The sequence below is a fragment of the Mauremys mutica genome, chromosome 8 (assembly GCF_020497125.1).
Source record: "Mauremys mutica isolate MM-2020 ecotype Southern chromosome 8, ASM2049712v1, whole genome shotgun sequence".
Taxonomy (NCBI): domain Eukaryota; kingdom Metazoa; phylum Chordata; order Testudines; family Geoemydidae; genus Mauremys; species Mauremys mutica.
The window spans coordinates 110,931,326-110,955,427 of record NC_059079.1 but is presented as its reverse complement, the minus strand read 5'-3'; the positions used below and the strand labels follow the sequence as shown (position 1 = coordinate 110,955,427).

General features: G+C 44.3%; 1 protein-coding gene across 2 annotated transcripts in view; it reads right to left on the bottom strand.

Moving 5' to 3' along the window:
* The window catches only part of KDM3B (lysine demethylase 3B), a 113,594-nt gene that overhangs the window by 43,517 nt on the left and 45,975 nt on the right, over nucleotides 1-24,102 (bottom strand). For both annotated transcript variants that reach the window (XM_045027268.1, XM_045027269.1), the window contains 6 exons: nucleotides 16,165-16,289; nucleotides 14,532-14,603; nucleotides 13,013-13,591; nucleotides 6,448-7,696; nucleotides 5,454-5,655; nucleotides 1,147-1,361 (listed from right to left, as the gene is read on the bottom strand). In XM_045027268.1, the coding sequence (XP_044883203.1) occupies nucleotides 1,147-1,361; nucleotides 5,454-5,655; nucleotides 6,448-7,696; nucleotides 13,013-13,591; nucleotides 14,532-14,603; nucleotides 16,165-16,289 (2,442 nt within the window). The remainder of the gene's footprint in view (nucleotides 1-1,146; nucleotides 1,362-5,453; nucleotides 5,656-6,447; nucleotides 7,697-13,012; nucleotides 13,592-14,531; nucleotides 14,604-16,164; nucleotides 16,290-24,102) is intronic.

The following is a 24,102-nucleotide window of genomic DNA, read 5'->3' as shown; positions in this document are numbered from 1 at the left end:
CATGCCAGATATGCTAAATATTCTTATGGCCCTTCATGCTTCAGCTACCATTCCAGAGGACATGCTTCCATGCTGATGGTGCTTGTTAAAAAAAATAATGCATTAATTAAATTTGTGACTGTACTCCTTCAGGGAGAATTGTATGCCTCCTGGTGTTTTACCTTATTCTGCCATATATTTCATGTTACAGCAGTCTCGGATGGTGACCCAGCACATTTGGTTTTAAGATCACTTTCACGGCAGATTTCACAAAACGCAAACAAGGTACCAATGTGAGATTTCTAAAGATAGCTCAGCACTCGACCCAAGGTTTAAGAATCTGAAGTGCCTTCCAAAATCTGAGGGGGATGAGGTGTAGAGCATACTTTCAGAAGTCTTGAAAGAGCAATACTCCAATGCAGAAATTACAGAATCCGAACCACCGAAAAAGAAAATGAACCTTCTGCTGGTGGCATCTGACCCAGATAACGAAAATGAACATTCGTCAGTCCACACTGCTTTGGACTGTTATCGAGCAGAACCCGTCACAGCAGAATGCATGTCCCCTGGAATGGTGATTGAAGCACAAAGAGACATATGAATCTTTAGCACATCTGGCATGTAAATATCTTGTGACACCGGCTACAAAAGTGGCATGAGCATGCCTGGTTCTCACTTTCAGGTGACAATGTAAACAAGAAGCGGTCATCATCTTCTGCAAATATAAAAAAAACTTGTTTGTCTGAACGACTGGCTGAACAAGAAGTAGGCCTGAGGGGACTTGGCAGGCTCTAAAATTTTACATTGTTTTATTTTTGAATGCAGCTTTTTGTACATAATTCTACAGTTGTAAGTTCAACTTTCATGATAAAGAGATTGCACTACAGTACTTATATTAGGTGAATTGAAAAATACTATTTAATTTTTTTTACAGTGCAAACACTTGTAATCAAAAATAAATATGAAGATAGCACTGTACACGTATTCTGTTTTGTAATGGAAATCAATATATTTGAAAATGTAGAAAACATCTCAAAATATTTAAATAAATGGTATTCTATTGTTTAATCATGTTTAATTTTTTTTAAATCGCTTGATAGCCCTGCTTCAGTCCCATTCCACTGTACTGTACAGACATTACAAAAAGGAGTAAAACCAACAGCTTACGGTGTGGCTCCACCATCATCATTGCCTCCTTCTCAGACATAACAAGTTGGCAGAACTGGTCCCCAACATTGGCCAGGATATATTTAGAGGTCTCCAGGTCAATACCCTCTGCAGGGGAAGACGACGGAATCCACAGGCTCATGGCATCAGGGTCACTCTGCTGGGGATTTAAGAATCCCTCCACTCGTAGGATACCTTTCCGAGTAAATATCAGTCTGAAACAAAACAGTATAAGCTAGTGAACAAGGAGCACAATGGTTGCTATCTACCTTCTGCAGCCATCCACGTCACAACATGCACACAGAGAGGAGAAGAAAGGTTTCCTCTACATCTATACTCTTCAACCAGTACAATTCATATCTATATCCGGAAAGGCATAGTAGGTTATGTGAAGGCAATGGCAGTAGACAGCTAATAGGAAACGGATCCATCCCTTACAAGCAAGCGGTGATGGGGAGCTCTACATAAGGAAAATGATTTAGGGTTGGGAAACAACAGTACTGAAAAGTGTCACGGGACCACGGTGATAAAAGTCATCTGGAGTTATCTGGTCTGGTAGGTGACAGTATCTAAAGTCCTGTGCACTGTTCTCCATTCTGACTCTTAGCACAAGTTATTTCCTAGATTCTGAAAAAATACTGGGGGGGGGGTAGGGGGGGGACAGACAGAATACAGAGCCTTTCCCTACTAACTCAAAGGTCAGCCTACACTGTTAGGCCCAGATTTTTAAAGGTATTTAGAGGTGCTGCTGCACTTAGCATTACAATGCCTAACTGATTTAGAAGCCTAAGTCATTTTCTAACAGGATTTAGGCATATCAATAGGATTTCAGCTCCTAAATGCCTAAATCCCTTTAAAAAAAAAAAGAGAGACAGACTTCAGCATTGCAATGCTGGGTGTAGCTATGCCTAAATACCTTTAAAAATGTGGTCCCCAGGGACAAAATTGATGTAACTTGACAACTGTTTCAATGGCTGACATGTTAGAACTAATCTTAGCCTGGTTTATACTGGACATGCAAAATACCCACCATACATGCCACCAGTCTCAGCAGAAACCAATGCCAGTTGTCAAAGGAAGAATAACTCTTTAGTCACAGAGAAAGCCTCCTAGATCAAAGTTGATGTACATCTGGTGGGGGCACCACAACATATCAAGGAAGCTTGCACTTCTGCTGAACTCTCTATTCTAAGAGGAGAACTTATTTCTCCAGAGTGGTCAATCAAACTCCTCACCCCAGTACTAATTTAGCTTTAAAACCAATGAAGGGAGAGACATAAAGCACCGCCTCTCCCCCAACCATCTCTTCAACAAAAAACAAAATAAAATGGTTACTAACCTTCTGTAACTGTTGTTCTTCGAGATAGAGTCATGGAATCGTAGGACTGGAAAGAACCTTGAGAGGTCTAGTCCAGTCCTCTGCACTCATGGCAGGAATAAGTATTATCTAGACCATCCCTGACAGATGTTTGTCTAACCTGCTCTTAAAAAATCTCTAATGGAGATTCATCAACTTTTATTCCAGTGCTTAACCACCCTGATAGGAAGTTTTTCCTAATGTCAAACCTAAACCACCCTTGCTGCAATACAAGTCCATTGCTTCTTTTCCTATCCTCAGATGTTAAAGAGAACAATTTTTCTCTCTCCTTCTTGTAACAACCTTTTATGTATGTTATGTCCTCTCTCAGTCTTCTCTTCTCCATACTAAACAAACCCATTTTTTTCCAATCTTCCCTCATAGGTCACGTTTTCTCAACCTTTAATAATTTTTGTTGCTCTTCTCTGGACTCTCTCTAATTTGTCCACATGTTTCCTGAAATGTGGCACCCAGAACTGGACACAATACTCCAGTTGAGGCCTTATCAACATGTAGTAGAGCAGAAGAATTACTTGTCACGTCTTGCTTACAAAACTCGTGCTAATACATCCCAGAATGATGTTTCCCCCCCCCCCTTTTTTTTTTGGCAACAATGTTACACCGTTGGCTCATATTTAGCTTGTGATCCAGGATGACTAGAACATAGCCTTAGTCATGGATATTTTTAGTAAAAGTCATGGACAGTAAACAAAAATTCTTGGCCTGTAACCTGTCCATGACTTGTACTATGTACCCCTGACTAAATGGGAGGTGCCTGGAGGTGCTACTGGTACTTGGGGTGGGGTGAAGGGGGTCAGCGACTCTGAACCTCCGCTGGTGCTGGGGGGGTGGAGAGGGTTGGTGGGGTGGCAGGGCTGGCAGGCTCCCTACTGGCTCTGCGCCTCCCTGGAAATGGGAACATCCCCCTCCCTCAGCTCCTAGGTGGAGGTATGGCCAAGCAGCTCTGCATGCTGCCTCCACCCTGAGCACCAGCTCCGCAGCTCCCATTGGCTGGGAACCAGAGCTGCCTGGCCACGCCTCTGCCTAGGAGGTGAGGGATGTCGCCCACCGAGAGCATGGCTTTGGATATCTGATCCGACAGTCTGGAATTGGGTCTGCGGAAGGAAAGCTCTGGCTTCGGTTGAGTCGAGCACTACCCCAAATAAACACTATTCTCTGAACTGGAACAAAGAGTTGACTTTTGCTCATTTATCAATAGACCCAGCGCTCAGAAGGTGACCGAATGGGAGAGCAGTGAATTGGTAGTGGCATTGGTTTACAATAAACCTGAGAAATCTTCTGTGGCCACAGACGACACAAATGTGAAAGTAGGCATCCTTTAAATCGAGAGAGGTGTACCAGTACCCTGGATCCAGGGAAGGAATGATGGAGGCCCAGGAGACCATGCAGAATCTCAGTTTCTTGAGATATCTATTGAGGTGCCACAGGTCCAAAATGGGCCAAAGCTCCCCTTGGCCTTTGGGATCAGGAAATATTGGGAGTAAAACCCCTTCCTCTCAAGTCTTGAGGAACCTTCTCCATGGCCCCCATCCACAGGAGGGATTGCAACTCCTTGGCAAGGAGTTGCTCATGAGAAGGGTCCCTGAAGAGGGACAGGGATGGCAGGTAGAGTGGATGGCAGTCATGCTTGTCCTTCTTCTGCACTGTCGGTTCTCTTTTTGTGCTTCTTCCTTGGCACTGGAGATGAACAGTGCTGGGCAGAGTACAGTGCCAGAGAAGCCCTTCACAGTGAGGCCAAAGTGCTTGGTGTCGAATTAAAGCAGCTTGGCTCCGAGGCCGGTCCGAGTGCGGCTTCCATTAGGATAGCCTTCAGTCTTATTCCTCTATTTTTTTGTGTGGCGTCCAAAAGTCCTGACAAATATGGCACTTGTCCCTCACATGAGTTTCTCTCAAGCACCTCAAGCAGCTAGAGTGTGGGTCGCTCATGGGCATAGGTTTGCTGCAGGAGGCGCACGGTTTGAAGCCTTGCCCCAGGGTGAAAAGAGTCCCTCAACAATAGGGATTATCTATTTACACTAACGCTAACTACAATATCTATATGCACTAAAACTGTACTTAAACTATGAACCAGAGGCCAAAAACCACTGAAAAGAAGTCTTGCCAAAGCAAGAGGGGTCGTTCCAGCAACCATCACGGGCAGTAAGAAGGAACTGAGACGGTGCATGGCTGGCAGCACCTCTTATACCGGCACATGAGCATGCGGCACCAGAGGGTGCTAGAGCCGGCCTGAAGGAAAAAACTCGGACAATGGTGTATGTGGAATGTACGTGAGCCAGTACTCAAAGATGATGATTTTGTAGTAGTATACTGTGCATTGGAGTCACTGCTTTTTATTTCTCTAAAAATTAGCTGTTTATCTTTCTCCAAACCATGCAAGCACGCAGTCAGTAGGGCCTGGTTAAGGAGATCAAGAGTTACAACCCATTAAGGAATTGGGCAAGTGGTTGGTGTACCATGGAGAGAGAGACAGCTACTCTTAAGGTCAGTTACAAATTTTCTCCAACATTAGCTTTGAACTGGGAACATTCAATTAGTTGTTAGCTAGGCTAAAAATCCTAACTCTGTCCCAAACTCTCTTTAAAGAAAGATGGAAAAGAATAGTTATTTCAGTACAGGACCTTACTATCCAGCAGTGAAATTTTACTGAGATTTGGAAGCAAATTCAGTCTCCTGGGACCTGGCATGAAGCCATCCAGTTAGTGTCATATAGCTGTAGCTTTAGAGTTAGCTGAAGGGGGATAACAGCAATGGCAGCTGTTCTCCTTGCAGGACAAGGATAGAACTCTAGCCAGGTGACAGTTTTTCAGAATGGTCAAAACCTTCATTAGGATGCCCAGGTAAGTTAAAAAGTCCAAGAACAAAATACTTAGCACGTCACAAGTTTGAAGTGCTGCAAAACCATTATATATGAAGCAGAGAGATTCAGCACCTCCGAAAATGGAAGAAGCGACAGGCCACAGTTGAGTCATCCTGCTCCTGCTCCTTAAACTTGCGATACCGCTCCAGACGACACTCCCGACACTTGTGCAGATGAGGGGCTACATTGATACAAGATCCATCCTGGAGGAAAGGTTCTCCTGACTGCTTCAGCTTCCTCACCTTACTCATGTCTTTCAGCACAGACTGGTCAACTGTATGAAAAGGGAAAAATGAGAACCCAGTCAGTCAAACTACAACAGCAATGGACAACTCCAAGAAGCATATTTTCCAAGATCCTCTCTGAAAAATGCATTCCTTCCAGAGTAATTAACCCAGGGTTACCCCTTGCACGGCAGACTGCTCCCCCTAGTTTTGATAGAAACTTTTGCCTACAATAGGCTCCCCAAACATGCCACACCACTTCAGTGATGAATATTTTAGAAAGAAATAATGCAGAATGTGAAAAACAATTTGGCTGAATAATGTTGTATACACTCAAAATGCTGAAAAACTAGCAAAATGCATCTCCAAGCAATTCCAACCCTTTACTCTTCTCACCTCCAACATGGCACAGAGTCCACCAAATTGGCAAGACCAAGGATGTATACAATCCAGTCCTCTGCCTCAGAGCACTGGATAGTACCATATGCTTCAAATGAAAGTGTAAAACTGCCTTAATAGACGGAACAACATGCCAATGGGAAAGTCTGTTAATGGTTAACTTTAATTCTGAAGCATACCCGTTAACTGTGCCCGGAACTTTCTTAGCTTGTCCATTTCTCCCTAGTGAATGTACCCACAGATATTCTTACATCAAACATCACATCCTTTAAAAACTCCAAGCTTTTTTTCTCTACTAATATTTTGTGCCTGTATTAGTAATGCAGGGTTTATACCAGGGTGAAAAATCACAAGGTTTGCCATACAGAAAAAGTGCAGTGCAAAAAACAGTATCCCATCCCTTCATGTTCTCGCGTATTCCTGCCCTGCCCTGAACCCTTCACCTTTCAGGGGGGCTGTGCGAGGCCGGCCCTTTGGGGCCTGCTTCCCTTTCCCTTTTCCCAGAAGCAGTTCAGCATTCCGCTCTCCACTGGGGCCAAGCTTGCCAATCAGATGCTCTGGGATTCCCTTTAGACAAGCCTTGGCCTGTAGCTGCTCCTCAGAATCACTCAAGTCTGACAGGTCACTGTTGGTACTAGAATCTGAGTCCTGTCTGGATGTCATGCTCCGCTCATCTAAAGAGAACCTTTTCACAGCTTCAAAGGGGGCTTTATTCTCCTGTGCAAACTCTGCCTGTGAAGAGAAAAAGCCAGGTGGATGCCTGCCAAATACATTAGAAAAAGTTTTCAGGAGAGGATTGTCTTGCTGCCCAGGCCCAACAGATGGCTTTTCTTCTGTTGGGCTGGAGGAAAGCGTGGGCATCTCAATAGGCTGTGTCAGGCTGCCAGTGGGTGAGCTGGAACGGCCATTCCCCACAGTGGATGGGCTCTGAACACCAGCAACAGCAGCTGAAGTAGGAGCATTAGAAACCATCTTGGAGGAATCTGTTGTTATAAACAAGGCTTTCTTCTTAGCTAGAGAAGAGGAGTCTGTTGAGGTGTGTGATTCTGGCCAGCTAGAGGTAGCCTTTAGACCCATAGCTGAAGGGGATATAGATACGGTCTGAGATGAAGATGCAAAGCTGCTGAAAGGACTGAGTTCTGCTTTCTCAGCAAATGCCAGGAAAGGATTGGAGGGCTCTTCTCGGGACAGTTTTGGGGGCTGTAAAAATAGATTTTCATGATTATCTGCAGGTCGAGTATTCAAGAGGCTTCGTGAAAAGGCTGGAGTGAGGGTGGGCATAGACTCCAAGGGCAGCTTCCGGTCCACAGAACTGCCAGATGGGGCTGCGGGTTTAGTGTCTGCTGCAAGAAGAGATTTACTTTTACAGATCCCAGAGCCCAGACTGTCTGCACTCTGCTTGAATGAGTCCCGACTAGAGGGCTCTTCAGCCAAACTCTCTGAGATGACCGTGAAATAGTTACTGGAGGGCAGATTCTGGGACATGCACTGAAAAAATAAGTTCTTTGACAGATCAGAGTCTTTCTGAGTCTCTTGCCCAGTGCTACAACCAAATGGAAACCCAACAGGCTTGTTTGCTGGAGACAATACTCCATTTGATTGGCTTCTTCCATCACCAAATGCCAAAGACTGGGATGCAGTTGGGAGAGAGGCTCCAAATCCAGAAGAGGTCAAAAGTGAATTTCGGGAATTCTGAAACAAAATTGAAGAGAGTTAACTAACAAAATGATTTCCTCTAAAAAGATGATTGAGTGGCTAAAACCAGCAGAACTTTGCCCATTGCTACTAATTACACAATCACATCCTTCACATGCTTCTCACATACCTGCCATGGGAAGTCACAGCAGAAATCATTACCTGCACCAATGCAGCTTTCTCTAAACTTAAAATTTAGGAATGTCTACCAAAGTAATACAGAAAAGGAATTTCCCTCCGCCACCACCCCCACAGCTGTAACTTCCCAGCTCATGGCAATTACAAATTAAGGGTCGAAAGGCCAGTCAAGTTTTATTGTCTTGTCACACTATGGAACACAGAACTGATATATGAATGGTCTACCTAATCTGGAATCTTATCTCCAAGAACAGGCAATGCTAGATATTTCAGATGAAAACCTGAAATCACCATAATGAACCCAGATGAGAAATATCTCCTCATGGTACAATATTGCACCTATCTCTCAGATCGTCATCCATTTATGTGTTTCAATACAAGAATGTATAGTCTCTGTAATTCTATCCTAACTAATGTAACTAGAGTGTCTGAGTCTTAAGAATCACTTTTTACCCAATATCTTGGGATAGTAATGGTCTTAGACTATGCATTATGGAACAGGTATTTGTCATCAGTTTAAACTCATCTTTAATCTTCACTAATTTTTTTATGCATTATGGGAAAGCAAGTACTCAAGTTGGCCTTTACTATGCTTTTTTCAAGTCGTCTTATTCTTTTTTCAGAGTTACATAACCTTTTAATTGTCTTCCATTGTCTGAGAAACAGCATCTTCCTAACAAGAACCACACTTAAAAAACAGCATGCTTATCCCCACCTCATATTAGATAATTCAGTTCATCTCCAACCCAATGGAGGATCATTCCTTACAACAACACTTTGACCTATTTATTTTTTATTTTTTAAGTCCCAAGCACTCAGGTTTCCACCACTTCCCTAGGGAGGCTATTCCACAGCCTGATTCCTCCCATTGTTAAGAAACTTTTCCTGACCATTAGCCTAGATCAGGCGTGGGCAAACTTTTTGGGCTGAGGGCCACATCTGGGTGGGGAAACTGTATGCAGTGCCGGGGCAAGGAGTTGGGGTGCGGGAGGGGGTGCAGTGGGCAGGAAGGGGCTCCGGGCAAGGGATTGGGGCAGAGGAGGGGTGTGGGGTCTATGAGGGGGCTCAGGGAAGGGGATTGGGGCGCAGGAGGGGTGCAGAGTGCAGGAGAGGGCTCAGGGCAGGGGGTTAGGGTGCACAGAGATGGAGAGTGCAGCAGGGAGCTCAGGGCAGGGGGTTGGAGTGCAGGAGGGGTGCGAGGTGCAGGCAGGGGGCTTGGGGCAGGGAGTTGGTGGGCGGGGGGCAGGAGGGGTTTGGGCTCCAGCCTGGCATCGCTTACCTAAAGCGGCTCCGGGGTGGCAGCGGCACGCACTGGGGCCAGGGCAGGCTCCCTGAATCCCTGCCCTGGCCCCATGCTGTGCCACTCCAGGAAGCGCTGCGGCCCCTGGGAGAGGGGGAGGCAGAGCGCTCCACATGCGCTGCCCTTGCCACGCCTCCAGGTACCTCCCCCGAAACTCCAATTGACCGCGGTTCCCCGCACAGAGCCCTCTGGCCTGGGGGCCGCAGGGACGTGGTGCTGGCTGCTTCCGAGAGAGGCGCGGGGCCCGTGGCACCACAGGGGGCAATGTTGCGGGCTGGATCCAAAGCCTTGAGGGGCCAGATCTGGCCCGCGGGCCGTAGTTTGCCCACCCTGGCCTAGATTCTCTCTTTTTCACCTTATTACTCCTACTTATAGCCCCACTTTCACATTCTTTACCTTTCACATAACACAGGAGTCAGTGGTCACCCAATGAAATTAACAGGCAGCAAGTTTAAAATAAACATAAGGAAATATGTCTCACAATGCACAGTCAACCTGTGGAACTCATTGCCAGGAGAGGTTGTGAAGACCAAAAGTATAATTGGGTTAAAAAAATAATTCATAAGTTCATGGAGAATAGGTCCATCGATGACCATTGGCCAAGATGGTCAGGGATGCAACCCCATGTTCTGGGTGTCCTTAACCCTCTGACCGCCAGAAGCTGGGACTGGAGGACAGGGGAGGGATCACTCAAACTACCTGTTCTGTTCATTGCTTCTGAAGCATTTGGCACTGGCCACTGTTGGAAGACAGGATACTGGGCTAGATGGGCCATTGGTCTGACTCATCGGGGCCATTCTTATGTTCCACATTTGTTTTTTATACCCTTCATATATTTATAGGCTTCTATAACTAACAGGTTCTTCTACTTCACACATCGTGATATCCAAGTTCCTTTGTTCCATCACTCAATCAAGCTATACATATTTAGATCAAGATTTTCTTATGAGTCAGTCCCTGGATCCTCATGATCATTTTTGTTTTCTTTTCTGAACTCCCCATTTGACAATCTTGCCATAAACAATGTACCCAGAACTGCATGCAGTGTCCAGGTGCAGGTACCCCAGAGCCATATAAAGTGGAACAGTTGCCTCTCTACTTCATAACACCTCTGCATACGCAGCCTAATAGCCCATAAACTTTTTTTTTGTAGACTCATCACACTACAAACCTATGTTTAATTTGCTGACCATGATCAACCTTCACACTCCTTCTACATTACTGCCTCCCAGAAGTAACACTCCAAGTGTAGGATGCTTGAGATTATCTTTTCCTAGGTGTATTAGCTTAAGAGAGATTCAGTTTGGGGAAATTATGTCATATTTCAAATCTCTTCATGTCTGAGTGTATTTTCTGTCTTTGTGACCATTTATAGCTCCTCCTAGTTTACTATCTCCAGCAATTTAATTCATTACAATATGAACCCAACACAAAGTAATCATTTCTTTAATGGGCTCTTCTATTAGCCTGTTCTGAGAGTTAAAAATTTTATTTCTCAATTCCTTTGCACCCTTATTTTATTAGTCTTTTCTAAAGAACGTTAATAGGCTACAGAGGAATGACTTTCCCTTACAGAATATGGGCTTGCTTGTGCCTTGCATTTTCTGCTTATATTTAGGCTTGGTAGAATTCAATTTTTATTTAATAATTGTAATGGTTAACATCAACTTATATTTAAGTTTTTTATTTTTATCTATTTAAATTTTCACAGTTGGGCCTTATGGGGGTGCTGGACAATATGGGGGGGGGGCGGGTCAGACAATTGTTTAACTACAGTAGATGTTGAGATTCAAAAAGTTGTATAGACATTAAAAACACAAACTGTCAACATCATATGTTAAAATATACAAAGTAAATATCCTTAACTCAAACTCGAAGAAGTTCTCAAGTAGCATTTTTCTTACTTTGCCTATCTGTAACTTTCAATCATCATCAATGGGGGGGGGGAGAGAGAGAGAGAGAGAGCGCGCGCGCGTGTGTGTAAGTAATTAACATTTACCAATAAATTCTAAACCTTCCACTCCCATTTATATACTGCTTGGATCAATTAACACCTCAGATATTGATAATTATAGACCAATGAGACATATAGGGTGACATCTCATTGGTCTATAATCATCAATACCTCCCTTTGTGCCTTTAGAGACCAGTACAATGGTGGCCACTCTCTCATAATAAATATGATCTGTTAGTAGCTCCATTACATTGGACTTTAGTTCTCTCTAAATTCTTTAATGAATATTCCACAGCCCTGATGATTTATTGCAGTTTTATTTCTCAAAAGAGTCCGAAAAATAACCACTGAGGGAGATATTTCTCTCCTTCTCATTTTCATTATCCTATGTGATGGAGACTGCTGCAAATTAAACATTTACCCTTTATGCAGTCTAATCACATTATATGATCTTTTTACAGTGTGGTGGTTGTGTAGCTCTAGTGACTCAGTGAGCTTCCTACTTCTAATCTGCTTGCCTGTCTTCATTTTACCAAATATTTACATAGTAGTTTTTAAATTTATTCATAGTCATCATTTTATGCTTGGAAAAGAGACGACTAAGGGGAGATATTATAGAGGTCTATAAAATCATGACTGGGGTGGTGAAAGTAAATAAAGAAGTGTTTATTCCTTCTCATAACACAAGAACTAGGGGCCAACAAATTAAATTAATAGGCAGCAGGATTAAAACAAACAAAAGGAAGTATTTTTTCCACACAACACAGTCAACCCGTGGAATTCCTTGCCAGAAGATGTTGCGAAGGCCAAGACTAGAACAGGGTTAAAAAAAAAAAAAACTAGATAAATTCATGGAGGATAGGTCCATCAATGGTTATTAACCAGGATGTGCAGGGATGGTGCCCCTAGCCTCTGTTTGCCAGAAGCTGGGAATGGGCAACAGGGGATGGATCACTTGATGATAACCTGTTCTGTTCATTCCCGCTGGGGCATCTGGCATTGGCCATTGTCATAAGACAGGATACTGGGCTAGATGGACCTTTGGTCTGATCCTGTATGCCATTCTTATGTTCTTATTTTATCTGCAAAGCCTACTTTATTAGTTTCTCTTGGGTTGGATTTTCATTTTTAAAGGCTACATAAAATCTTCTGCCTTGTTATTTAACCAGTTTCCCTCCAGCTTTTTACTTTTTTCTTCTGTAACTAAAAGCATCTTCAAGCAGTCTCCAATGCATTTTTATGTCTTTCAGTTTAACTTTTGACCTTTGGGCAGATTCTAACAATAGTTTGTCAGAGTACATTACCTAATAGCAAGATATGCTCTTAAATAGTATCTTCCATGTGAGAATATCAAACTTAATTACATTAAATATAGTAGTTTGTATTAAGGTAACTTGAAGGTTGCACAATTTAAAAAAAGGTTCCAATAGCAGATTACAAAAGTTAAAGGTTCAATCAGCACAATTCACCGACACACTGCATTTTACATAGTTATTAATTGTATCTAATGAAGACAGTTTCACATGTAACAAGGACAAAGAAGGAAGACAGAAATGAGCCAAGTTCATGCTGCTACCAGAACACTGTCAGAAAATGCAAAAAGTTTGTTCTATCAGCTTTAAGCTGACTTTGTGGTGGGGCAGAAAAACTGTCCATGGGAGCATCTCTACTGGTAAGTGGCAAAAAAAGAGGAAATGAGAGGGACTGAAACTTTACCTCCACAGGGACTGAACATACCACATGTCAGAGGGGGAGAAGCTGGAGGGAGAGGAGAGGGAGATGCCCCAAAACTGTAAAGATTTTAGAGTTCCTGTAGACACAGACCCAAGGGTGGGAACTTATTACAATAAGTGACTTTAGAGAATATATATCCAAAGTTTTCTAGTTGTACTTTCAATCTTCTAGGCTGCAGGCAACTCACCTCTCCCTGAGCTTGTGACCAGCCTGTTTTCTGTTTCTCTTGTCCAGTAACTGCTGACATGCCAGTGTCAGAGATCCTCACAGTTGTTGGTGTCAAAGCAGCTGTAGTATCAGCTGCTGGAGAAGCCCCCATGCTTTGGCCAACCTGTTCCAGTGATTTTCCTGTCTCTTTACATCCAGCTCCAACCAGCAGTGCTTGACTAGCAGCTGAAGAAAAAGGAGTGAAGGGTACAGGTGTGTCACCAACCACTGGCTCATCCTGCACCACCAAAGTTCGGCCATTCTCTTTGGTGTAAGTGGCAAAGCGAATATTGCGATTAATCTGAGGAACAAAAGGAGGCAGCTGCTTGGCCCTTGCATCCAGCCCTGTTTCACTCCCAGTGCCTCCTTTCCAAGGAGGCCTGCTTGCCTCACCTCCATCACTCCCATTACTATCCACTTCACCCCTCTCTTTTAGCTTCTTTGTTGCAGGATCACATCCAGAGTCTGAAGCATTTTTCCTCCTTCGTCCATCCTTTCCTTCCATACTCTCTCTCTTCTTTTTCCCTTTCGAAGATTTAGCTGCTTTTAGGCCCCCTCCCTAGAATAAATAAAATTATGTAATCACTATAGGCAAAGAGTCATCCCGCCTGTCAGGCCAGAACCAAAAGGTCCACTCTCTTCCCATCTCTTAAAGGAAAATAGTTCATTTGTCAGAATAATGGATTTGTTACACTACATTAAACTCAGAAATAGTTACTTTAGACAGATACTGCAATGGAAATTTTTTATATAAAATTGCATGTATGCACACCTGCCTTTTTGCATTAGAACAGGGTCCTCCATAGCAAACAGTTTCATTCACTTATTAACGGAGCTAGGTTTCCATATGGTGGTACATCAGCACAATGGGAAATTCCAGTTAGTGGGTTATCATCTTGAAGTAAAACTGAATTTTTAAATGATTTATATACCGATAGTGATAAATTCCAGGGATATAAATCGTTTTCCTTTAAGGCAAAACTTCCAGTCCAGCACAGCTGGCAACTCTGCCAGCATCCTCTAGGAGGCGGCCTGTCCTTCAATCCACAGAAATAATAGCCCCAAATTTCAGAAAAGGATTGTAGTTAGGAGGGGAGGTAGCAGATTGCTGTAGCAAGGGAGGAGAGGAGGCATTTCCTGAAACCAGAGGCAGTGATCACCAGGACAGCCTCCTTCACAGTGCAACCCCTTAGAATGAAGCAAGACAACCCTTAGATGCCAATAGTCCACTTTTCTCTCCAGTAAGAGTAATTCCAAACTCATTAAACTCACAGCAAGCCTGTGTTGAAAGAAAATGGACTTTTAAAGGAAGCCAAGTGGATAATCCAACTATTTTATTGTCCACAAAAGACATAGGAAACCCTCCTCTCAGCTCCCATGGACTTCTCAAATGCTCTCAGTGAACAGAACGCCTCTTCAAGTTGTTTCCTCACAAATGATCGCGGGATACTTTCTAAAGCTCTTGATTAAACATGCAGAGATATGACACAATACAGTACCTCATTTGGTGGAACAGAACTGTCCATCACTACATGAACCAGTCGGGGATCCACTGACTTTATCTCACCAGTCTGATTTTTATGAGGTGGGCAGCAAAAAAACAAGGAAGAAAGAAAAAAATATTCAGTCAAATTACCAGCTAAGAGATAACAATGAACATAAGACAGCGTACAGCCCCTTTCTTCCCTCACTCGCCTCCTTCTCTCTGTTCTCACTTGTCAACATCTCTGCTTTCACTATACTCTTTGAACTGTTTCACTACCCTTTCTCAACTTCTCTAACCTTCAAACATGGGTCCTACTCTGTTCTCATTTTTCTGTCTCCATTCATTGAGCACCTCTGGAGACAGTTCTGCCACTAAAGTCTGGTCTATACTGGGGGAGGCGGGATCGAGCTAAATTACGCAACTTCAGCTACTGGTGGAGTACCGGAGTCAACCAGAGACCGCTCAGCGGTCGATTTATCACGTCTAGACTAGACGCGATAAACTGACCCCCGCTGGATCGATTGTTGCCCATTGATCCAGCAAGTAATGTAGACAAGCCTTAAGTCCCCTTCTTCCACTTTAAATTCATTCCCTTCCAATTTTGTCGTCTTCTTCTAAACTGGCAAGGAAACTTGTCAGTTGACGTCACTCACTCTCTATTAGCTTCCCCCACAAAAAGGAAGATTAGAGACCAGTCAATAATTAGCAATATCAATGCCAGATGATTGTTTCTTGAGCCAAATGATCACTTCCTTACTTAAGAATGTCACCTTGCTCTCCCACATGGAAACAATTAAAAATCTCTTCTAACAGACTCCTTGTCTCTCCAGTAGAGCTCATCAACCAGGAGATACATGAATCGGATTCAGACGGAGTGGCCTGAAACGCCTCCTGCAAGTCATACTGGCTAAAATTCAAGCAAAGAAAATTCTGTTCCTGTCCAGAACTAACTCTGCCTCCAAACAATCCAAAAAGTTCACTCTGAATACAAATGATCTTATCATGGATGATTAAAAAAAACCAAACCTCTTCACAACAAAGAATCCATAACGGTCAGTGCTGCAGACAGTTACGATTCATCGTGCTACCCACCACGTGGGTCTGCTGATTGGAAGTTTGTGGAAGCAAATAACTGCTACCTGGATTCCTGTTCACCCAAGACTACACATCAAAAAGGTGGGTTCAGACGGAGATTTTGACCCTTAGAACCTAGCAACCCTCCTTCATGCTTCACCTGCTTCAGGCAATGTGTATACAAAGGTGACGTATAAGGAAGAAGCCAAGAAAGATGGCATTTGGTGGCCATAATATGACAATCATGGAACAATAACCTTCTGCTTGTCTACCAATATCCTCTCCTCCTTCTCACCCACTTCCTACAATACAATTTTCCTACAATATTTTTGTCCTCACCAAGCATCTCTCTACATCCTCCTCTAACTGAATTGTGCATTGTATATTTTGTAATATAAGACCTGTGGGGTAAGAAAAGTGACCTGTCCATGAAGTACCATGTGATTACACATCTTTAGGAGACACTAGCCAACAGACAACGAAATTCAAATTTTGTGGAGAATGGTATGTTCACCAAGCGATGCAGGGAACTCATGTTTTAGAAGCCCAAACGAAGTGCTTCAGGCCTTCACCTCAGTCACGGACACTTCCATAAGACGAGTGATGGAGTCTTGACAGGTCACAACACCACAGAGCCAGCTATTTTCATCCTCTGGTTGGTACACCTTAACTCTTTGGCCTTGGACACTGTAGGGACCTGAAAAAGAGAGCCAGATCAACTGAGTATACCTGCAGACAAATTATTTGCACTATACCATTAAGGGTGCATAATACAGACAGTAATGTGTGCCAAGTTAGGGTTGAAAGCACTCATCTCCTGCTGCAAGGAAACAGATTACCAAGTTTTATTACAGCTTTTGCTCACAGCAAATACATCATCTAGCACAGTTCTGTTGAAAAATGTGGTTAAATAGCATTGTGAGGCTCACGTTTGTGTCAATAATTAGGTCAAATTTGATCAATTTACAAGTAAAATTATGTTTTGAGAAGATCTGAAAAACCCAGCCTTACAGACTCAAGCTAGAACCTGAAACAAGGCAACTGACTCCCTCCTAAATACTCTTTTTTCCCCTGTCACCTACAAGTGAATAAATAATTAGAAAAAAAATCCAGACATACACACATCGTGAGTAACCATGTGACTTTACTGTGAACTCCTTGTGAAATCCCACTGAGTTTATAAGGAGAGGTTCCTCACCCTGTGCAGCAACTGGAGTTCTTCCAAGTGTGTGCCCCTGTGAGTGATCCACTTCAGGTGCCATGTACCCTATGTACCTTGGATTAGAGACTTTTGGTTGCCAAGTTCATTCAGCCCATACACGTGCCTTACACATTCTCGTGCCTCACATGAAGGCTATATAGTGTTGCTCCACTATGTGCCCACAAAGTTGAAGTAGAGGGGAAGGAGGGCACATAGTGGAGCACCTGTAGGGACGGGGACACACACACACACAACACACACACACTTGCCTCAAAGAACTCCAGTTACTTACAGGGTGAGTAATCTCTTCTTCAAGTAGTGTCCCTGTGGGTGCTCCACTTCAGGTGACTAACAAGCAGCAGCCTCAGCAGGAGTAGGGGGCTTTGGAGTAGTTCAATGCTGTAGATAGCACTGCAAACTCAAAAGCAGCAGCTGAAGTTGAATCATGGATTACTTTGAAAAAGTGTGAACAGAAGTGCAAGTGGCAGCCCTGCAGATCTCACTGATGGAAACTTTCTGGGAAAATGTCACTAAGGTAGAGAGATCCCTTTGTTGAATGGTTAATATCCCAACAGAAGGTTGAATATCATTAGATTGATAACAAGGAATGATGTATCCAGCTAGCCACCTAAAGAGTCTTTGAATGGAAACTGTAGATTCCTTAGAGCTGTCAGCAATTGACAGTCTGGGAGATTTTCAAAAGGATTTAGTCCTGTCCAGGTAAAAGGCTAACACCCTTTTTGACATCAAGCGTATGTAGTATAGTGTCCTCCTTAGTCAGATGTGATTTAGGAAAGAAAATTGAGAAACGAATAACCTGATTAATATGGAATTCAGATGAAACCTTACGTAAGAATTAGGGGTGTAGGCATAGCAAAACCTTATCTTTGATAAATACTGTGAAGAGAAGGTGTGCCATTTGGGTTCCTACCGCTCCCACTCTTGGAGCAGATGTAATGTCTACCAAGAAGGCAATCTCCACAGATAACTTCAGTAGAGAACAAATTGCCATTGGTTTAAAGGAAGGTCTCATAAGGCATCGGAGAACAAAATTAAGATCTCAAGCTGAGATAGGATGCTTGATTTAAGGGAAAGTTTCCCTACTCTGATAAATCTCACTATGATACGACAGGTAAATACTGAGAAACCTTTGACGGGAGAATGAAAAGCTGTTATAGCTGCCAAGTGAACTCTGATAGGGCTCATAGATAACCCCATCTTCTTCAGTTCCAGGAGGGAGTCCAGAATATTTGACAGTGAGGAAGAAACAGGTGAAAGATGTCACAGATCACACCAACAGTTGAATCTCTTCCATTTCTGAAGGTAGATATTGCAACTAGACTCATGTCTACTGTTTAACAGTACCTCCAAAGAACAGGTCATTTCTATCTTTGCAAACCATCAATGAGCCATGCTATGATATGACAAACTCTCAGGCTGGGGTGAAGGAAAGGAGATAGGAAATGGTCAGGAGGCACATTGCTTGACAAACTGCCAGCAGTATGAGGTAAGGAAACCATGTCTGTCTCAGCCATTTTGGGACTATCAGTATGACCCTGGTCTTGTCCTGTCTTACCTTGTTCACCACCTTCAATAGTAAAGTTGTTGGGGAGGGAAAAACATATAGCAGTCCTGATGCCCAACATAAGAGAAAGGCATCCCCCAGGAGTGGTGGCCCAGTACCCCTCTCAAACAGAACTGAGCGCACATTTGTTCTTGGCCATGGCAAAGAGGTCCACCTCTGGGAGACCCCAAATCTGAAATATGTGATCGAGAGGCCAAGCATCCAGCTCCCATTTGTAATCCTGGGAGAAATATCTTCTGAGAGGGTCTGCACTGGTGTCCTGAATGCCAGGAAAGTATACTGCAGACACATGGTTACGACTGTCTATGCACCAATTCCATAGTCTTACAGTTTTGCCATAAACGGAAGGTGATCTCTCTTCTCAATTGACATAAAACATGTAGGCCACATCATCTGTCATGATCTTGATGCACCTGCTCCTGATCAATGTCAGAAAACAGAGACAGGCATTTCTAACTGCTCTGAGTTCCAGCAGCTTGATGTGTAGAGTGGCCTTGTTGGGAGAAAACCAGCCCGAATAGGGTGAGTGTCCAGGTGCGCTCCTCAAACTGTTGTTACTTTGTTACTGTAACTGCTAGGAGTGGCTGGGTAAACTGGACACCAGCATGGACATTGTGGAAGTCTTTCCCCCAATCAAGGGAGTCCTTTACCAAAAAACCATAAAAATGGCCATATTGGGTCAGACCAATGGTCCGTCTAGCCCAGTATCCTGTTTTCCGACAGTGGCCAATGCCAAGTGCTTCAGCCCATTCCCAGCTTCTGGTAAACAGAGGCTAGGGGCACTTACAGAGAGAACAAATGCCTGTCTACGCTGTGTTTGTTTGGAAGCCAGATGGTTCTGAGCCACCCCTCTGAGCCACCCCTGTAGGGAGCGAAGATGCAACCTTGGATGGCTTACTATGAAGGTGTAAAGCTGCCATAAGAACATAAGAATGGCCGTACCGGGTCAGACCAAAGGTCCATCTAGCCCAGTATCCTGTCTACCAACAGTGGCCAATGCCAGGTGCCCCAGAGGGAGTGAACCTAACAGATAATGTCAAGTGATCTCTCTCCTGCCATCCATCTCCACCCTCTGACAAACAGAGGCTAGGGACACCATTCCTTACTTAGCCCCCGTTAATTTATCCAGTTCTTTTTTAAAAACTGTTTAGTCCTAGCCTTCACAACCTCCTCAGGCAAGGAGTTCCACAAGTTGACTGTGCGCTGTGTGAAGAACTTCCTTTTATTTGTTTTAAACCCGCTGCCCATTAATTTCATTTGGTGACCTCTAGTTCTTGTATTATGGGAATAAGTAAATAACTTTTCCTTATCTACTTGCTCCACATCACTCATGATTTTATATACCTCTATCATATCCCCCCTTAGTCTCCTCTTTTCCAAGTTGAAAAGTCCTAGCCTCTTTAATCTCTCCTCATATGGGACCTGTTCCAAACCCCTAATCATTTTCGTTGCCCTTCTCTGAACCTTTTCTAGTGCCAGTATATCTTTTTTGAGATGAGGAGACCACATCTGTATGCAGTATTCCAGATGTGGGCGTACCATTGATTTATATAAGGGCAATAATATCTTCTTATTCTCTATCCCAGGCCTGCCCGCGGCGCCTCACTGTGCGGCCCGCGGGGGGATTCTGAATCCCCCGCACACGGCGCTTTGCGGGCAGCCCAGAGCCCTTTGAATCCCAGTTGCGGCAGGGAATCAAAGGGTTCTGCGCTGCCCGCAGCCGCGGGGAGCGGAGAGCCCTTTAAATCCCGGCCCGCGGCCGCTGATTGCCCCCTCCACGGACCCCTGCCCTAACTGCCCCCCAGGACCCCCACCCCCATCTAACACCACTGGTCCTTGTCCCCGATACCCCTCTCCCAGGACCCCAGCCCCTATCTAAATGCCGCTGCTCCTTGTCCCCCGATTGCCCCCTCCCGAGACCCCTGCCCCAACTACCCCTTGGGACCCCAGCCCCTATCTAAGCCTCCCTTCTCCTTGTCCCCAACTGCCCTCTCCTGAGATCCCCCCAACTTCCCCTCAGGACCTCACTCCCTACCTGTCCCCTGATGAACCCCTGAGACTCCCATGCCTATCCAACTGCTGCCTGTCCCCTGACTGCCCCCCCGAACCTTCTACCCCTTCTCCAACCCCCAGCCCCCTTACAGTGCCACTCAGACCAGCGTGTCTAGCTCCATGCAGCTCCAGACACTTTGCTGCCATGCTCCCCTGCGGAGCCCACAGCCCCCCCCACACACACACACACAGCACCTGCCTTCCAGATTTGAACACCTCACAATTCAGGAGTGCTCAAGCTCAGTTTGGGCAGCTGTTACTTCATTTCTCCCAAATCAAATATACTGATCCACTGTAACTTGCTGTAGAAAAAGTAGGATAAAATTAAGCAAGAAATGCTTATTAGGACTGGAATTGCTATTTTCAACAGCCATTGCCTTTTTGTTTGTTTAAAAGGAAGACAGTGATATTGCATTGGCAAATTCCCCATAGAAAGAAAGAGTGGAACAAAAGAATAATAAAGGCACCTCATCTTTTCCTCATTTATGGAGGACAGTTATAATATGCATCCAGATATCCTCCAATCACACAAGCTGAAAATTGTTCCACTTTACTGCAGCTCTGTAACCATATCGGAACCAATCCTGTCTGTGTTTTGTACACATCCAAAATTCCTGCTGAATGACGCACCCTGGGAGCGAGTTACCAGTGACCCAGGGCTGGGCGGGGGGGGGGGGGGGGGGGGGGGGGGGGGGGGGGGGGGGGGGGGGGGGGGGGGGGGGGGGGGGGGGGGGGGGGGGGGGCCACTGGTGGGAGGAGCCCAGGGCTGGGGCAGCGGAAGGGTGGGGGGAGGGCACTGGTGGGGAGGAAAGGGGGAAGCCCAGCGCTGGGACGGCAGGGGGTGTGGGTGGGGGGAGAGCCCAGGACTGGGGCAGCAGGAGGGTACAGGGGGGAGCCCAGGGCTGGGACGGGGGTCAGCCAAATTTTTTTTGCTTGAGGCAGCAAAAAACCTAGAGCCGGCCCTGCCGGGTTCCCCCAGCCGCCGGAGCCCCGGGCCCTTTAATTTGCCCCTGAGGGCTCCCAGCCACCTCTTTAGCTGGGAGCCCCTGGTTGATTTAAAATAAAGTATCACCTCCCCACCCCCAACCTTCCTTTTTGGCCCACAGCTGTTTTAGTGGGGTGGTGCTGGGGAAGGAGGGTTTGTTTCTGCAGGGCTGGGCGGCGCTGGGGCGGGGTGTTTCCGCAGGGCCGGGAGGTGCTGGGGGGGGGGGCGGGGCTGTTTCCGCGGGGCCGGCAGGTTTCAGCCCTCAGCTGTTTTCTTTGGAGGAATGTGGCCCTCGCCGCTTTACGAGTTGTGCAGGCCTGCTCTATCCCCTTTTTAATGATTCCTAACATCCTGTTTGCTTTTTTGACTGCCTCTGCACACTGCATGGACGTCTTCGGAGAACTATCCACAATGACTCCAAGATCTTTTTCCTGATTCGTTGTAGCTAAATTAGCCCCCATCATATTGTATGTATAGTTGGGGTTATTTTTTCCAATGTGCATTACTTTACATTTATCCACATTAAATTTCATTTGCCATTTTGTTGCCCAATCACTTAGTTTTGTGAGATTTTTTTTTTTAAGTTCTTCACAGTCTGCTTTGGTCTTAACTATCTTGAGCAGTTTAGTATCATCTGCAAACTTTGCCACCTCACTTTTTATCCCTTTCTCCAGATCATTTATGAATAAGTTGAATAGGATTGGTCCTAGGACTGACCCTTGGGGAACACCACTAGTTACCCCTCTCCATTCTGAGAATTTACCATTAATTCCTACCCTTTGTTCCCTGTCTTTTAACCAGTTCTCAATCCATGAAAGGACCTTTCCTTTTATCCCATGACAGCTTAATTTACATAAGAGCCTTTGGTGAGGGACCTTGTCAAAGGCTTTCTGGAAATCTAAGTACACTATGTCCACCGGATCCCCCTTGTCCACATGTTTGTTGACCCCTTCAAAGAACTCCAATAGATTAGTAAGACACAATTTCCCTTTACAGAAACCATGTTGACTTTTGCCCAACAATTTATGTTCTTCTGGGTGTCTGACAATTTTATTCTTTACTATTGTTTCGACTAATTTACTCGGTACCAATGTTAGACTTACCGGTCTGTAATTGCTGGGATCACCTCTAGAGCCCTTTTTAAATATTGGCGTTACATTAGCTATCTTCCACTCGTTGGGTACAGAGGCCAATTTAAAGGACAGGTTACAAACCCTAGTTAATAGTTCCGCAACTTCACATTTGAGTTCTTTCAGAACTCTTGAGTGAATGCCATCCGGTCCCGGTGACTTGTTAATGTTAAGTTTATCAATTAATTCCAAAACCTCCTCTAGTGACACTTCAATCTGTGACAGTTCCTCAGATTTGTCACCTACAAAAGCCGGCTCAGGTTTGGGAATCTCCCTAACATCCTCAGCTGTGAAGACTGAAGCAAAGAATCCATTTAGTTTCTCTGTAATGACTTTATCATCTTTAAGCGCTCCCTTTGTATCTCGATCATCCAGGGGCCCCAATGGTTGTTTAGCAGGCTTCCTGCTTCTGATGTACTTAAACATTTTGTTATTACCTTTTGAGTTTTTGGCTAGCCGTTCTTCAAACTCCTCTTTGGCTTTTCTTATTACATTTTTACACTTTATTTGGCAGTGTTTATGCTCCTTTCTATTTACCTCACTAGGATCTGACTTTTACTTTTTAAAGGAAGTCTTTATCTCTCACTGCTTCTTTTACATGGTTATTAAGCCACAGTGGCTCTTTTTTAGTTTTTACTGTGTTTCTTAATTTGGGGTATACATATATTATGGTGTCTTTAAAAAGCGTCCATGCAGCTTGCAGGGATTTCACCTTAGTCACTGTACCTTTTAATTTCTGTTTAACTAACTCCCTCATTTTTGCATAGTTCCTCTTTTTGAAATTAAATGCCACAGTGTTGGGCTGTTGAGATGTTCTTCCCACCACAGGGATATTAAATGTTATTATATTATGGTCACTATTTCCAAGTGGTCCTGTTATAGTTACCTCTTGGACTAGTTCCTGTGCTCCACTCAGGACTAAATCTAATGTTGCCTCTCCCCTTGTGGGTTCCCGTACCAGCTGCTCCAAGAAGCAGTCATTTAAAGTATTGAGAAATTTTGTCTCTGCATTTCGTCCTGAGGTGACATGTTCCCAGTAAATATCGGGATAATTGAAATCCCCCACTATTATTGAGTTCTTAATTTTGAAAGCCTCTCTAATTTTCCTTAGTATTTCATGATCACTATCACTGTCCTGGTCAGGTGGTCGATAATAGATCCCTAATGTTATATTCTTATTAGAGCATGAAATTACTATCCATAGAGATTCTATGGAACATGTGGATTTACTTAAGATTTTTACTTCATTTGATTCTACATTTTCTTTCACATATAGTGCCACTCTTCCCCCCCCCCGCACAACCTGTTCTGTCCTTCCGATATATTTTGTACCCCGGATTGACTGTGTCCAATTGATTGTCCTCAGTCCACCAGGTTTCTGTGATGCTTATTATATCAATATCCTCCTTTATCATGAGGCACTCTAGTTCACCCATCTTATTATTTAGACTTCTAGCATTTGTGAAAAAGCACTTTAAAAACTTCTCACTGTTTATTTGTCTGCCCTTTTCTGATGTGTCCGATTCTTTATGTGAATGTTTCTCATCTGATCTGGCC